The 14,665-nt window shown below is 42.7% G+C and overlaps 1 protein-coding gene across 1 annotated transcript; it reads right to left on the bottom strand.

Annotated features, from left to right (window-relative positions):
- Positions 1-23: 23 nt before the first annotated feature.
- On the bottom strand, positions 24-14,343 carry MONOS_11147 (uncharacterized protein; the record flags this gene model as incomplete). The annotated part of the gene is made up of 2 exons (XM_067863653.1): positions 24-1,223; positions 1,329-14,343. 2 exons carry the CDS (start codon positions 14,341-14,343, stop codon positions 424-426), a joined length of 13,815 nt encoding a protein of 4,604 aa, XP_067725279.1. The 3' UTR covers positions 24-423.
- Positions 14,344-14,665: the final 322 nt, after the last annotated feature.

The following is a 14,665-nucleotide window of genomic DNA, read 5'->3' as shown; positions in this document are numbered from 1 at the left end:
CATTTATTCAAAAAAAGAATTAATTTTTATAAGTTCAAGTTTTTTTGAATTATAAATGAAAATAGAAAATCTTAGATAACTTAAAAATGCTAATAACTTCATCAATTGTTTTAAAAAATATAGTGAATAAGGAATAAAAAAGATGAAAAAAAGAAATAAACAATGGAAAACAAACTAAGTTTAACAACATCGAGGAGAAGAACCGAAATTTAGAACAATAAAATTAAACATATAAATGAAATGATTTGTTAATATAAAACAAAAATCTCATAATATTTTATTAGAGCAAAGTCATATCAGGATTCACAACGATTAAAAGTTAAGTCAAAACAAATAGAATTAAAACCAGATCGATAAACTTAGAAGCAAAGAAGAATTTGAAAGAAAAGAAAAGGAAGGGAAAGGAGAAGAACAAAAAGCAGATTACGTCGAACGAGCAGTCGAAGAAGCAGAACGGCGGTTTGCTGCCACGGGATTCGCAACAGCCTTCATCTCGTTTTCAACACTATCAAAATCCCAAGTTGTTCCCGCTGCTCTTTCTCCTATGCTTTCTCTCGGCGGTTCAGAAACACTCGTCTCTGTCAGTCTTGTTCGTGAACTGCAATTGCCATTTCCAGAGTCCCTTCCAGAAGCCGCCAAACCGACCTCATCTGACGCGTAAATGCTGGCCATTTTCTTGTTGTGGCTGGCCTGCACACGCCACACAATAACACACACAACAACCAGCACAACCACAATCACCACAACAACTGCAATAACAACAATAGAAACGACCATCATTGTCTTCATCTGCTTCACCTTTTTGCCTGATTGTTCGTTTGGTGATTCAGTTATCCTTTCATCTCCTCCATCACTAGGATCCGTTTTGTTCTTTCCGTCATCTGCATCAATCGCTGTGCTATTTAATACAACAATACGTTGCGTCTCTATTGTGGCTGTGGAAGCCTGGAGCGGGAAAGAAGCAGAGAATATAAGCGAAACGGCCACTTTTTTGCTGCTTCGATGAGGATTAATTGCAGACGATGGAACAAAGCCAACCGCTGTTGTTTCGTTGATGAAGCCAGAATCAGAAAAAGAATATTGGGAAATTGTAGGCGATTCTTCAGAAAGAAGAGAGGAGGAGGAGGAGGAGGAGGAGGAGGAGGAGGAGGAAGAGGAAGAAGAAATTGATGTGGAGAAATTGTTGGATAAGTTTGATTCGCGTGATTGATCACTTATGGAATCTAAATAAATTAATATATTTATTTATATAAACATTTGTATCAATATAAAAATATATATATAGAAAATATGAAAAGTACATAAAATTATATAAAAAAATTTCACACTTGTTTTGTCATCCACAAAGCTCACTTGATATGCCAAATAGCAAGGATACAGATTGTGCCCATTAAACGTTATTTTATACGTCTCTCCAACTTCCTCCGCAGTTGCCGAACTGAGTTGTGGAATATAAAACGACGAAATGGCTTCCGATGCAATTCCTTTCAAATTGCAGCCTTTATTCAAAATCCAAAGAGAAGAATTAGCTCCACTTCCATCTCCTCCTTTCACACTCACCAAATTCAAATATTCCGCATCTAAATTGTTTCCTTTGCACAAAATATTCCTCCTTGTGGATCCAAAATTAGCTAATTTTGGTCCGTTGTTGATCAAATACAGCTGAGTGAGGTTGATTGCTGAGTCAGTGAAAGACAATGCACCAGAAGAAAAGTTGTTCAATTTCAGCGAATTGAGAGAAGCAAAGCAATTCATCAAGCTGATGGCAGAACCAGTCCATTCGCAGACTTCTTCATGTGAGTTTTGTCCTGCGTGAGAAATTTTTGAAAGAAATGAAGAAGAAGAAGAAGAAGAAGAAAAGGTTTGAATTAATTCTAAGTAATCTTCATCCGTTTGTGAGATCAATTCATTATCATTCGAATCACTAGTAACAATACCGCCATCACAGCTAACAGCATCCATTGTAACATCTCCACAGTTCTTCATCGAAATTACGCTTCCTTCCAAAAACAATGAAGAACAAGAAGTGCAATCAATACTTTTTACAGAAATGCTGCTACTTATCTGTTCAGCCAGCAAAATGGCAGGAGAAAGCGAAGAGCGCGTTGAGATGTTTGAAAAAGAACTCGAAGAAAGCAGAAAGAGAGACGTTTCATCGGCCAATGCAACAGAAAATGCATGCTCATTCGATGTTTTGAGTGAAGCTTCATTCAAATTGCTTCTGCTTTCTTTCTTCAAGCTGATCAGGCAACCAGAGGAGAAGTACACATTTCGTGCTGTTATTCGCGAAAGAGTCACATTTTCAGCTGTTTTCAGTGCAAAAAGGTCGTCTGCCATGTTCAGATTCGTCATATTTGCTGTGTTAACAGTCAGTTTTCCATTCGAAGCTAACACAAAATGAGAAGAATTAGCAAAAGTAACAGAATCAACTGCAACTTTGCTGAAATCACCCGAACATCCCCTGTTGAGAACAAAAGCAGAAGAAGACATTCGAAATCCTTTGATCGTCATCTGCTTTGCTACAAAAGCCCCACCGCCAACTGAAACAAAACTGTGATTGACTGCAAAGCCTGCAAAAGTGCCAGCAGAGAAAGAGCAAGAATCGAAGTTGAGTTTCCCGTTTTGCTGATAAAAGAGAGAGCTGTCCTGTGAGCTGTACTGTCGGTCAAATAAAAACACAATCTGTTTGAAAGAGCATTCATTCTGAGTGACAATCGTTGACATTCCAACTGCCGTCATATTCAACGTCTGATTAAACAAGATAGTTGCGCTGTTGTTTCCTGCAGTCGAAGCATACGGAACAACAGATACCGAAGAAAGCGTTTCTCTCCCCTCGAAGTGCGACTGTGCCTGAATCTCCACTTTTCCTGAGCGGCCCCACAGATGATTCAGAGCACCGGATACCGTCAAGCACGGATTCGACTGCATACCACAGTTTCTTCCGTTACTCGCAGAAATATTGCCGTTGGAAGAGCACATAACAGAAGCTGCTCGGAAGATCTGTATTTGAGGCACCAAATCTTCGACTGAATCTGGTTCACTCTCATCAATTGTTCCTTCAATGGCATTCCCCACAAGAAATGTGGACATCGAATAGTTGAGGTTGAAGTGGCTGTCGTTCAAATTGTTTAATTGGTCTGAAACAATGAAAACATCCCTACCACACGTTGCTGCGTTGTCTGCAAAGTACACATCGCGAATCTCAAAGTTCAGCTCCTGCTGGTTCAATGGGAATGACTCTGGCTCACATTCGATATAAACTCCGCCTCCGTTCCCAGCATTGGTGGAGCAGTTTGTGAAGTTCGAGTTTTCAACCACAAAGCGCGTTTCATTCGAGTAACAGAAGTAAATCGCTCCTCCTTTCTCGCACGATGGTGCTGTGCATTGATCAAATGAGCAATCATCGATGTGCAAATCAAGCGGAACAGTTGCAGAAGGAGAGAGTAAAACAGAAGGAGATGCAGAGGAAGTGCTCGTTTCTGAGATGTTTTTGAAGTTGCTGCTTTGAATTGTGAGTGTCTGAACAGCATTTCCAGTGCGTGTGGCTGGCTCGTACATTGTAAACAAGCTCTTTAGCAATTGAATGGAGTCAAATTCTGAATTGGCAATAGTTGTGGATGCAGCATAGCTAAAGATGAATGCACCATTTTGCAGCTTGATTTGTTTCAATGAACTATGACTGATAGAAAATGTGCCTGACGCAACATTCAAAAGCAGATATTCAACAGGCGTAACAGCAGAAGTTGCTGCAAATGAGCAGAAGTTTATGGCTGTGTTTGCGTTGCTTGACAAGATGAATTCACTGCTTGTGGTTAAGGATGCTGGAAGCGAGAAAATCAAATACTCAATTTTGGTTTCAATTTGCGATGACGATGTTGGTACTTCATTGAGAATACGCCCATCTGACGAAACCAAAACAGTCTTTTGTGTTTTTGCCGCTCCATTCAAAGTCAACTTCTTTCCTTCGAAGTTGATTTCGTTCTCCAAAACAGATGTATCAGCCACTTCTATTGTCGAATATGTAAATCTCTCCAGCTCAATTTTCGCTCTCTCCACACTTTTGCACGGATATTCTGCGCTTCCACAAGCCAGCAAATCTTCTCCATTACTTGCCGTCACAATCTTGCTGGTTGATGGCTTATTGAACAGCAAAAGAATCGATGTCCCCTCTGAAAGTGTTGTGTCATACACCCAAATTGACTCCTTCTCCGTGCCCGTACTTCCGCTCCATTGTTCGTTCTTCATCATTCCCAGGGCATCTGAACATTCAACATACACATCAACACCAATAGCTGCTTCATCTGCTTCAAACTTCAAGTTGTGCAGTTTGAAATTCAATGAATTTTCTTCGCTGCTATCGTCAATGATAAGTTTTATTGCACCTCCTTTTGCATTTGGAGCTTTGCATTGGCTGAACTCAATCCCATCTACTTCAATGCTTCCTGTTCCTGCCAAGTTCAATGCAAACGCACCTCCGTCAATTCCATCAGAAACTGAACAATTTTCGCATTTTCCGCCTGTTATACTCACAGTCTGCGTGCCTGCTACATTCAAAGAAAATACACTGCCTTCCAAATCAGAAGTTACATTTATGAATTCGCAGTCAACCAATTCCAAGGAATTTCCTGCGTTTTCAATGAGTCTGCAGCCTGTAAGGTCAATCAAAGAGAAAGTCGTCGTATTCAATTTGCATTCAACAGAATCAGCCGAACATAGAAGCGGAGCAACAGTGAACGAAATGCTGCCAATTGAACAGCTTGTCAGCAGAATTGAACCAGAGCTCACAGAAAGAAGAGAATACCCCACACTCCCAGTTTCGCTGGCGGACAAAGCAAAAATGCAGATATTCAAGCTGAGCAAGTTGTCTTCATTCAAAATGAGAGAAGAGGCAGAACCAGATAAAGAAGCGGGAACTTCAAAGGAAATGTTTGTGAGTTTGGAGTTTTGTGTGGAATGAATGAAAGAGTCTTGAGTTGGCGCTGGATTTGGGCTAATTGTGGCAACAGTTGGATTTTCGTATGATATTTCCCACTCAGACTGATCAAGTTCTATCTCTTTCTCCCACAAAAACGGATCTGCCATCACAATCTGCCTTTTCATATCAGCAAATCGTACATCAACTGCTTTTTCGATTGAAAGGCACGCAACATCGCTAAAGCCACACCCGCTGAAATCGTGCCCTGATAACTGGCTGACATAGCAATGCTCAGAAAATGAACGGAGGAACACAACAAGAGGAATGCAATATGTTTCGTCTGTGGTTGATCTTTCAAAGCCATTCAATTCATCTAAAACGGTCAAATCAGCGCCAAACAAAAACTTTGTTTGAAGGGAAAGAGCGACAAATTCATTTGCTGATACGAAAATATTTTTTCCTTCATTTTCTGCATTGCATTCATTGAATGTTACATCTTTCAGCATAAAGTCTGTTGCTTCATCATCTAAAGACAAGAATAAACCGCCTCCATAACCCAAAGTGTCATCTGCTTTCTTCTTCGCTTCACAAGCTCCAAAGCTGCTAACTTTCTGTTCTCCTTCTCCTTCTCCTTCATCTCCTTCACTTTCTTCAGCATTTCCTGTTGAATTAGCAATGCTGAAAGATGAGCCCTGCTGCATCTTCACCCACAAACCTCCGCCATTTCCTCCGTTTGCAACACAACTCAAAAACGATGCTCCTTCCAATGCCAATAAAGCCCCTTCTTTCAAATCACATTCAATCGCTCCGCCGTTTTTGTCTGCGCGCGAAAAGTTGCTTAATTCTGTGTTTATGATTGTGATTTCCTTCGCAGCAGAAGAAGAAATGAATGGAGAAGACGAAGGAGCACTCGGGAAAGTTATATGCGAGTTAGAAACTGACAGCTTGGAGTCTGTTTTCAGTTCAATCAACCCACTTTCATATGACGTAGTAACATCAGTAAGTGTAACTTTGTCAAGAATTCCAATAGAATCAACTCCTTCCAATGAAACAAGTGGGACATTTTGAAGAACTAATGACGAAGACGAAGAAGAATCAATTGAAGAAGAAGAAGAAAAGAGTGACAATGACAGCTTTCCAGACGATACGTAAAATGGAATGAAAGATATATCTGTGACCCCATCTGCCATTGCAACCCCACAATTCGCCAGACTTAGTGATTCTGCAGTCACTTTCACAAGATGCACAGCTGTTCCGCCAAGTGTTTGTGGAAGAGCAAAAAGAATGTTGGAAATCTTGTTTGACTTTGTTGATTCGATGAATGATTGCACCGTTGGCGCAGAAGGAGAAGACACAACAATTGCGCTCTGTTCGTCTTTGCATTCGATGCTCCAATCAAACGAATCCATTTTCATTTCCTCTTCCCACACAAAATCCGGACTCAATGCAATTTCACGTGGAGAAGAAGGAAATCGAGCAGAAGCAGCAAAACTGATGGTTTCACACGGATAACTCACAAGTCCGCATCTCCGGAAATCTGCTTTGTTTTCTCCTCCAACTCTTGCGGGTACTTCAAAAGGCAGCAAAAATGCCTTCAGTGGTACAGGATCCACACGATATCCGTCTTCAAACCCTTGCAGGTCAGCATCTGTGAGCGCCTCCAGATCAAACGTGATTGCCTCTTCCCTCAAAACAGCACCCAAATCGGCAGCGTCCAGAAAGAGCACTTTGCCAAAGGCAGCATCGTTTTCTTGGAATGCAATTGAATCCATTGCAAAAACTGCCCTTGGATCATCAAACTGCAAATGCAGAAATCCTCCTTTTCCACTTGATGTTGAGCAGACACATTGAGACACTTGCATTGCCTCGCCTTCTGCCCCTTTCACGCTCAAAGAACCGCCGGCGCTCAAAACGAGCTGAATCGACCCACCGGCTTCGCTTTCGGTGGAAGAATGAGCAGTGATTGTGCAGTTTGTGATGGAAAGGGGGCAAATGAGGGATGCGACGGAGGAAAAAGCTGGAACTGTTGTTCCAGCTGTGGTTGTGAGTCCATTAAATTGGCAATTTTCGAAGTTCAGACAAGGAGTTATATCGTTTATTAATCGATTTGAAGAAGATAAAGAAGAAGAAGAAGAAGAAGAAGAAAATGCTGTTGTTGATGATGAGAATGATGACGCTGTTGTTGTTGGATGAGAAAAGAAGGATATCTGATCGAGTGAGATCGTATTCACAATCATCGCCTTTATGCTAACTTCAGCTGTTTGCGACAAAACAAAAGGAGAAATAGAGAATTCAAAGTAGCTTAAGGAAACATCATCCACAATCACTTTGCCACTCGACGAAGCAACCAAAGAGAAAGAAACAGCTGTGCTGAAATCTGTCTGCTTGGCAAAACTGCAATGAGAAAGAGTTAATTCACTGGCTGCAGTGGTGGATGAGATCAGCACATTCATAGCATTCACAAAGGAAGCAGGAAGCGTAAATGCAATCTGCTCAAACTTAAGTGATCCAACTGTTGTCATTGCAATTCCTGTAGAAGAAGTCATTGAATCACTCAGAATTAAACCTGCCTTCACAATCACAGCTTCTCCTCCTTCACTTCCTCCTCCTGTCTCTTCCACTCCGCTCTTCACCACATGCTGATCCATCGCCACTTCTGCCTTCAGCGGCGAATTGCCCGTCAGCACAACAGTCCTCTCTCCTTCTCCTCCAAACAGAGAAAGCGCATAATCAACAGACTGGCACGGCACTGTGTCTCCGCAGAACACCCCGTTTGTCCCGCTTTCCCCGTTGACAGCGAGTGAATGCAGATTCAGCCCAGTGATGAAGATAAACAAGTCAGTATTTACTGTGAATCCTGCTCGATCGATTCCAATTAGAGAATTTGCTCTTTGCTCTTCGTCGATGTCTAAAGCGAAGGCGAATGAGGTGCTGCTGACTTTTGTTGTCAAGTCAGCACACGACAAAAACAGGTCTTTCCCTGCAAATGCATTGTTTGACGAGAAAGTTAACCCACTCAGTGCAAAGTTATCGTTGTCTGTTGGACAAAGCAGGCATAAAAATCCTCCTTTTCCTTCAGATCCGGTTTCGCATGTGCATCCGGATGTTGTCGTGGTGCCATTCACAACAAGCGCTCCTGTTTCAGAAAGAGAAATTAATAACGCACCCCCATTTGTGCTTGAAGTGGAAGAAGAGGAAGTTATATCGCAGGAATCAATGATAAGAGTTGTTGAGAGTTGAGAAGAAGAAGAAGAAGAAGAGATGGAAGATAAAAGTGCAGCCTTGTCAATATCAACAGCACTAACATCAGAGAAGCTGCATAATTCGAGAGTGAATGATGGTGAAACTGCGTTTGAATCAGAATTTGGCTTTGAAACAGAAGAAGATAAAAAAGAAGTGGAAGAAGAAGTTGTTGCTGAAGCAGATGTTAAGCTAAACAGCGGTTCAGCACTCAACGTCACACTCGATACAATAAATGAGTTTAGTGTAATTTCAGCTGACTGACTGAACAGAAACGGCTGAGATTCAAATGAAGCAAGAGTCAGATAGCAATTGTTGATTTCGAACTTGCCGGCATCCACTAAAACAAGCGAAAAAGTGATGTGATCGGAATTTTGAGGGGAAAATACGCAATCTCCGAAGGAAAGCACAGCATCTTCTGTTGAAGAAGTAACAAGAACAGCTTCTTCTGTTGTGAAAGACGAAGGAAGCGACAAAACGATCCTGGCAAATGACAAGGAATTTGTGGTTGTCAGCACGTTTGTGTGTGAATCACCAGAAATTGCAGCTATGAACGACAGAGTGCATTTGGCGCTGGCGTCACTGGAAGCCACGGAGCAGAGCGACAAGTCAAACGGGTCTTCGATTTCTGCACTGCCAATGATGGATACTTGTATTGTGGAGCCAGATGTCCTGTCAGTGTTCTGCATGCCCTTCCAGAATGAATAGCACGGATCTTCATTGCTTCCACAGCCAATTAGATCCGCTGCAGAAGAAGAAGAAGAAGAAACAAAAACAGAAGTCTCTTTCCTTGGCACAATGAACAAAAGCAGGCTTTTCTCTGTAAGTTCCGTGTCGCTGCCAACAAAAGCGTTTCTTTGGCTCAAAAATTCCGTTAAGTCAAAATTCAAGTGTGCCGAAGTAATCGTCCCGTTCAGCCCAGACGACAAAACAAACAGATTCGTCCCAACGAAAGCAGAGCAATCTGTGAATGTCACCTCTTTTAGCTCAAAGTCGTGTGTTCCCGCTGAGCAGTCAATGAAAACACCGCCTCCTTTGCCTTCTGTTGAGCTTTCTGCTGCACATTGAGTCAAAGTTGTGTCATTCAGTACAAATTTGCCAGAGGATTGCAATGCTAATTTCATTCCTCCTCCCTCTTGACTGCTTTGAGACTTCAGCGTCTGTAATTTGCAGCCGTCAATCAGAAAAGAAGCAGACAAAGAAGAATCCAACAGAACTGGAGAAGTTGCTGTTGGGACAGTGATGTCTGTTAAAGTGGCATTGAAGAAAGTGAACAATTCATCAGCATTGGAAGATTCCTTAAAAGAAGAAGATGATGATGAACACAAAGACGATAAAGACGATAAAGATGAAGAAATTGAAGTTGAAGGCGTTGTCGAAGAAACTGGAAAATCAAACAAAGGCACAGTTGTTTGCAAACCGTCAATGTTTGTCGATGAAATATGGAGCTTGCCAATCGAAGTGATAAGACGATAAGCCAAAGCATCTGTAAGCCCCGTAAGCATCGCAAAAGTACAAGAAGCAACTTTCAAATCGCCCTCAGCCGAATTCAACAAAATCAGCGCTTCATAACTCGAAGTGAATGTCGAAGGCAATTTGAAAGCAATCCACTCAAAACTCGTTGCTGAAGAAGAAACAAGAACAGAACTCTGAGGGCCATCAATTAATGGGGAAACCTCTACATCCACAAGAACCGCATCAACTTTAACTTTCACAGTTGCATCACTCACATCCAGCACCCCATTCAGCTGCGTTGAGCTAGAAATAACCAAAGTTTTCTGTGCATCTTGTTTGAAGCGCTCAAAGCCGAAATCAACAGTACCACACGGATAATTTTCATCTCCACAGTACAACTCATCACTGCCAGCTCCGCCATCAACTTCGATTGTCTCGGCAAAATAGCCCACAATAAACCGGTACAAGTCACAATCGGAAGGGCGCGTTGTATCCTGCCCTATCAGCGCATTCTCCCTGCCTTCTTCAGCAATCAGCAGCGCAAACTGGAACGCACTTGGAACAATCGCTTGTGTCAAGCTGCTGCAGAGGAGATACATGTGCTTCCCCACAAACGCTTCATTCTGCGACAGAAGCAGCTGAGCAAACTCAAAATTGTCGCTTGCGGAAGCGCTGTTCAGAAACAAAAAACCTCCTTTCCCCGAAGAAGCTGAACATGAACACTGCGAAATTGACGAAGTCTCTTCAGCAGATGTTCCTTTGACTGCCAATGAACCACCTGTGTCGAGTTGAACTTTCAAACCGCCTCCTTCCGCAGAGCCAGCGGATGTAAGTAAGCTCAACGTGCAGTTCAGCAGAGAAACAGGTAAAGTTAATGTGCCATCTAAAAGGCATGCGCAACTGTCTGTTGGATCAACTTCGATTGAGGTAAATGAACAACTATGCAAAGACAACACTGCAAAAGCTGGATCAGATGACGCAACGCTTCCACAAGTGATGCCAAAAATTGGGTGGTCGAGTTGTGTGAAGTCAGAAAATTGTGCGTTTTCGAGATGCAAACAAGAGGCAGCAGAAGAAGCATCCACACAAAACACAGAAACTGTTGAGAAAGAAAGCGTTGAGGCTGAAAATTCATTGAGAATGGCTGAGGCGCCGCCACTGACAGTAAGAAAAGGAGTTGAAATAGAAGACGATGGAGATGAAGAGGAAGAAGAAAAACTTATTCCGCATTTCGTGAGCGTCAAAGTCTGCGAATTGGCAATTAAGAAAGAAGTCCTTGGAGAAAGAGTCTGTGGAAGATCAAAAATAATTTTCCCAAATGTTGTTGTGATGTCTGTCTCAATCAGCCCAATCAAACTTCCAGCTGAACCAGCCACAACAGAAAGATGTGTGTTCTCTTCAGTTGCTGTTATTTCCCACTCTACCAAATTCAGTGCTTGCTCCTCGCTGAATTCGAATCCAGCGCTAAGCAAAATCTCTCTTTTCTCATCTGCACCAAACCGTTCTGTTGCCCCAAGGATCGTCAAACAAGGATGAGAAGCCATTCCACATCCGCTAAAATCAGCAGCGTTGTCTCCGCCAACATATGCAGGCGGAGTGAATTCATCAAGATACAATGAAAGTGGTATCAGAAATGCATCGTTACCTCCATCAATTCCCATCAAATCTTCATTTATCATTCCTTCTCTGTTGAACATTAATTTTGTCGAGCTAACAACTTTATCAATCTTATCAGCATTAATAAACAAATTATTTCCTCCAACATCTGCTGTGTTGCCTGTTCCTGCTGAAGAATCTCCAAAACTCAAGTCTCGCAGAACAATGTCTGTCGCATCTGCCCCACACAAAACATAGATCGCACCTCCATATCCCCCACTCCCTCCATTTTGTCCTGCACTACACTTCTCAAATGATGTTTCTGTCCCTTCTGCCCCAATTCGAACACTCCCCGTGTCTTCCACACTCAAATGCACAGCCCCGCCACTTCCGCTCGTTGCATTACAGTCAGTAAACGTGTTGTTCGACAATTCGATACTTTTTGACGTACCAACTGTGCCATGCACTGCACACCCATCCACACTCCCACACTCAATCCCCTCAAATGTCGTCGTCGAAATCGTCAGCGACGATCCCGTCGAGAAAATAATTGCTGCTCCGCCACTTGTCCCTCCCCCGAATTCTGACCCTGTTATCCTCAGCGATCCAGTCGAAGAATATGAGATAAGGCCAGATCCTGTTGCATTTGACGAAACCCTGCTGAGATCCAATCCTGTTAATTCTCCTTCGCAACTGCCTGTCAGAACAATCAGAGAACAAGAGTCAAACAGCACAGAAGCACTGTTCGCAACAGAAAACGAATCAGCAACAACTATTTTTCCTCCCGTTCCTTTCACAAAAGAGTAGCTCACAGACGAACCCTCGCTCGCTGGCCCAAATGAGCACCCCCGCAGCGTGAACGTCCCTCCTTCATTCCCAACAAATGATGTGCTGCTCCCAATCGAAGCACCCAACGAAAAAAGCAATCCCTTGAAAGTGACATCAACTGAACACGTCACAAGATAATCTGACGGAGATGTCGATGAGCTCACTGAAATCGGAGCATTTGCAGGATCTGAGGAAAATGAGTAGCTCTGTTGATTCAGCTCCACCTCCTCTCCAAACACAAATGTGTTCAGCAGACGCACTTCCCTCAAGCTCTCCGGAAAACGTCCTGCCGCTGCCCCATCAATCGTCGCACACGGATAGTCCCGAAACCCGCACAGCCGGAAATCGTTGCCTGAGTCCCTCCCTGACACAAATGCTGCTCCGCTGAAATTCCGCAGAAACAGCACCAGAGGAACAATCACCGACGGATCTCCCTCACTCCCACACAAATCCTCAAATGTCGAGTTACCTACTGTTTCTATCTCAAAAGCCAATGAAGTCGTTGAAATAAGAGTGTCGCTCAACGATGTTGCTGAAATAAATAAGTTTTTCCCTTTCCATCCATCACAGTTTGAAAATGAAACTTTGTTCAGAATAAAATTTGCAGAGGAGTCTGTTACAGACAGGAAAATTGCTCCTCCTTTGTTTGCATTTTCTTCAGTAGGAGAAACAGTGCATGTGTCAAACGCAACTGCGGATGCGCTTCCAATGATGACAGAACTGCTGCTGTCAATCTCCACATTCAATGCGCCTCCGTTGCCGTTTGTACAGCCACAGTTCGCAAACGAAATATTGTTCAGCTCAAATGTCTCAGATGAAAGTGTCTTTTGAATAACAGACCCACCGTTGGTCATTCGTGTAATCTTTGAGAATGCCACATTGCTCAGTTGGAGTGTCGAGCCAGATGCAAATTCAATAAATGATTTATCATAAAGCGCAATAGAATCCACAGAGCACTCAGATAATGAAAGTGCTCCGGCTTGAATGTCAAACAGTGTCACAGAAAATTGATAAGTTGTCGGATCGCTCAAAGAAGTTCGAATTGCAAGTGACTCTAATGCAAAACTTCCGGTGTTTCCAGTCACACTGACAAAAGAAGAAGACTGTGGAAGAGAATCCAGCTTGATAACTGAATATGTGATTCCTGAGCCTTCACAACTGACCTTCTGCCCAGCAACCGCAATGGTGGCAGTTGGTTCGATTGTAGAAGCACCGATTCTCACAAGCACATTATCATCCGTTCCCAATTGCCCTGTAATCTGCGCAAATGTGTTGCAAGGATCAACAGCCGTGCTTCCACAGCTTCTATCGATTGCTCCACTGCCAGCTTCCAAATAGAAGATTGCACCAGAAAGAAGCCAGTCTGATGGCGCATCTGAGCTGGTGTCTGTCAAATAAACAAGTGAAGCAGTTGAAGTTGCGCTGGTTGACTTAGCATAGCAAGAGTGAAAAGGTGAAGATGATACAGCAGAGCCCATCGTGAGCATCGCAGCATTCCCTTTTCCAGACTGCGCACTGACGTCTCGGAACATGCAGAAGGAAAAAATGGCGCTTTCTTGGTTTGTTGCATGATAAGTTGTTGAAGAAACAAAATCGTTTGAACTTGAAAGCATGGATCGTAAAGGCTGGCTGTATTTTCTTGTTATTCGGAATTCGCTGTCAGCTTCAACGCTCCTAATAAATTTCCCTGCGGATGCCATGCGGCTTCTTTCATCTCTCTCAATTAAATTCGAATGCTTTTTTGTTGCTGCAGGCTCTTCAACAATTAAAACAATTCCACCACCACCATTGCTTGCAACTGCTCCATTTGCAGCAACGTTGTTCATAAGGCATTCACTCATTTGCACACTGCCACTTCCTGCGAAATGCAACCCTCCTCCGCTTTCACCTGCCGAGCTATCAGTGAAATTTGCTTGCGAAACAGAAACTTCTTTCACATGAAGCACATAAAGGCAGCCACCGTTTGTTTCTGAGGTGCATTGATCGAATTTGGAGGAAGAGATTTGAAGACGCAGAATCCCTTTTGCATAGATGGCTCCTCCGGCACCGGTTCCTGTTCCTGTTCCTGCTCCTCCAGTTGTTGTTGTCGAACAGCTCGTGAAAGCACAATTTGAAACAGTTAATGTTGAAACGCTCTCACTTCCAGCTCCAATTGAGCTCTGAATAAAGATTGCTCCTCCGTCTTCACCGCTAGCAGATGTCCACTCGCACCACTCGAATTGATGGCTGTTCTCATCGAATGTGTCTTGGTGTTCAAGTGGTATGAAAGAATCACTAGTTCCTGTCTGAATAATTGGTTCATTAGACATCCTGTTGGAAGTATGGAAGCATTTCTCGAATGTGCTGTTGAATGACGTCAGCGAATGAAAAGGATTTTTGAGTGAATAAGTAATGCCACCATTATAAACATCGTTAACATTTGAAAAAGTGCAGCAACTTATAAAAGAATATAAATGATTCCTTTGAGACTCAATTTTTGAAAGGGATGATAAGGATAGAATTGACACATTTCTGAAAAGTGATTGCCGGATAACAACATTTGATATTAGGGAAGACGCCAAAAATGAAGAAGAAAAAATCGCGCTGGATATTTCTGAAGAGCCTAAGTCTATCGAACCATCCACATTTGGT

This window comes from Monocercomonoides exilis (genome assembly GCF_001643675.1).
Source record: "Monocercomonoides exilis strain PA203 chromosome Unknown scaffold29-1213020, whole genome shotgun sequence".
Lineage (NCBI taxonomy): Eukaryota > Preaxostyla > Oxymonadida > Polymastigidae > Monocercomonoides > Monocercomonoides exilis.
This window is presented reverse-complemented; position numbering and strand designations above follow the sequence as displayed.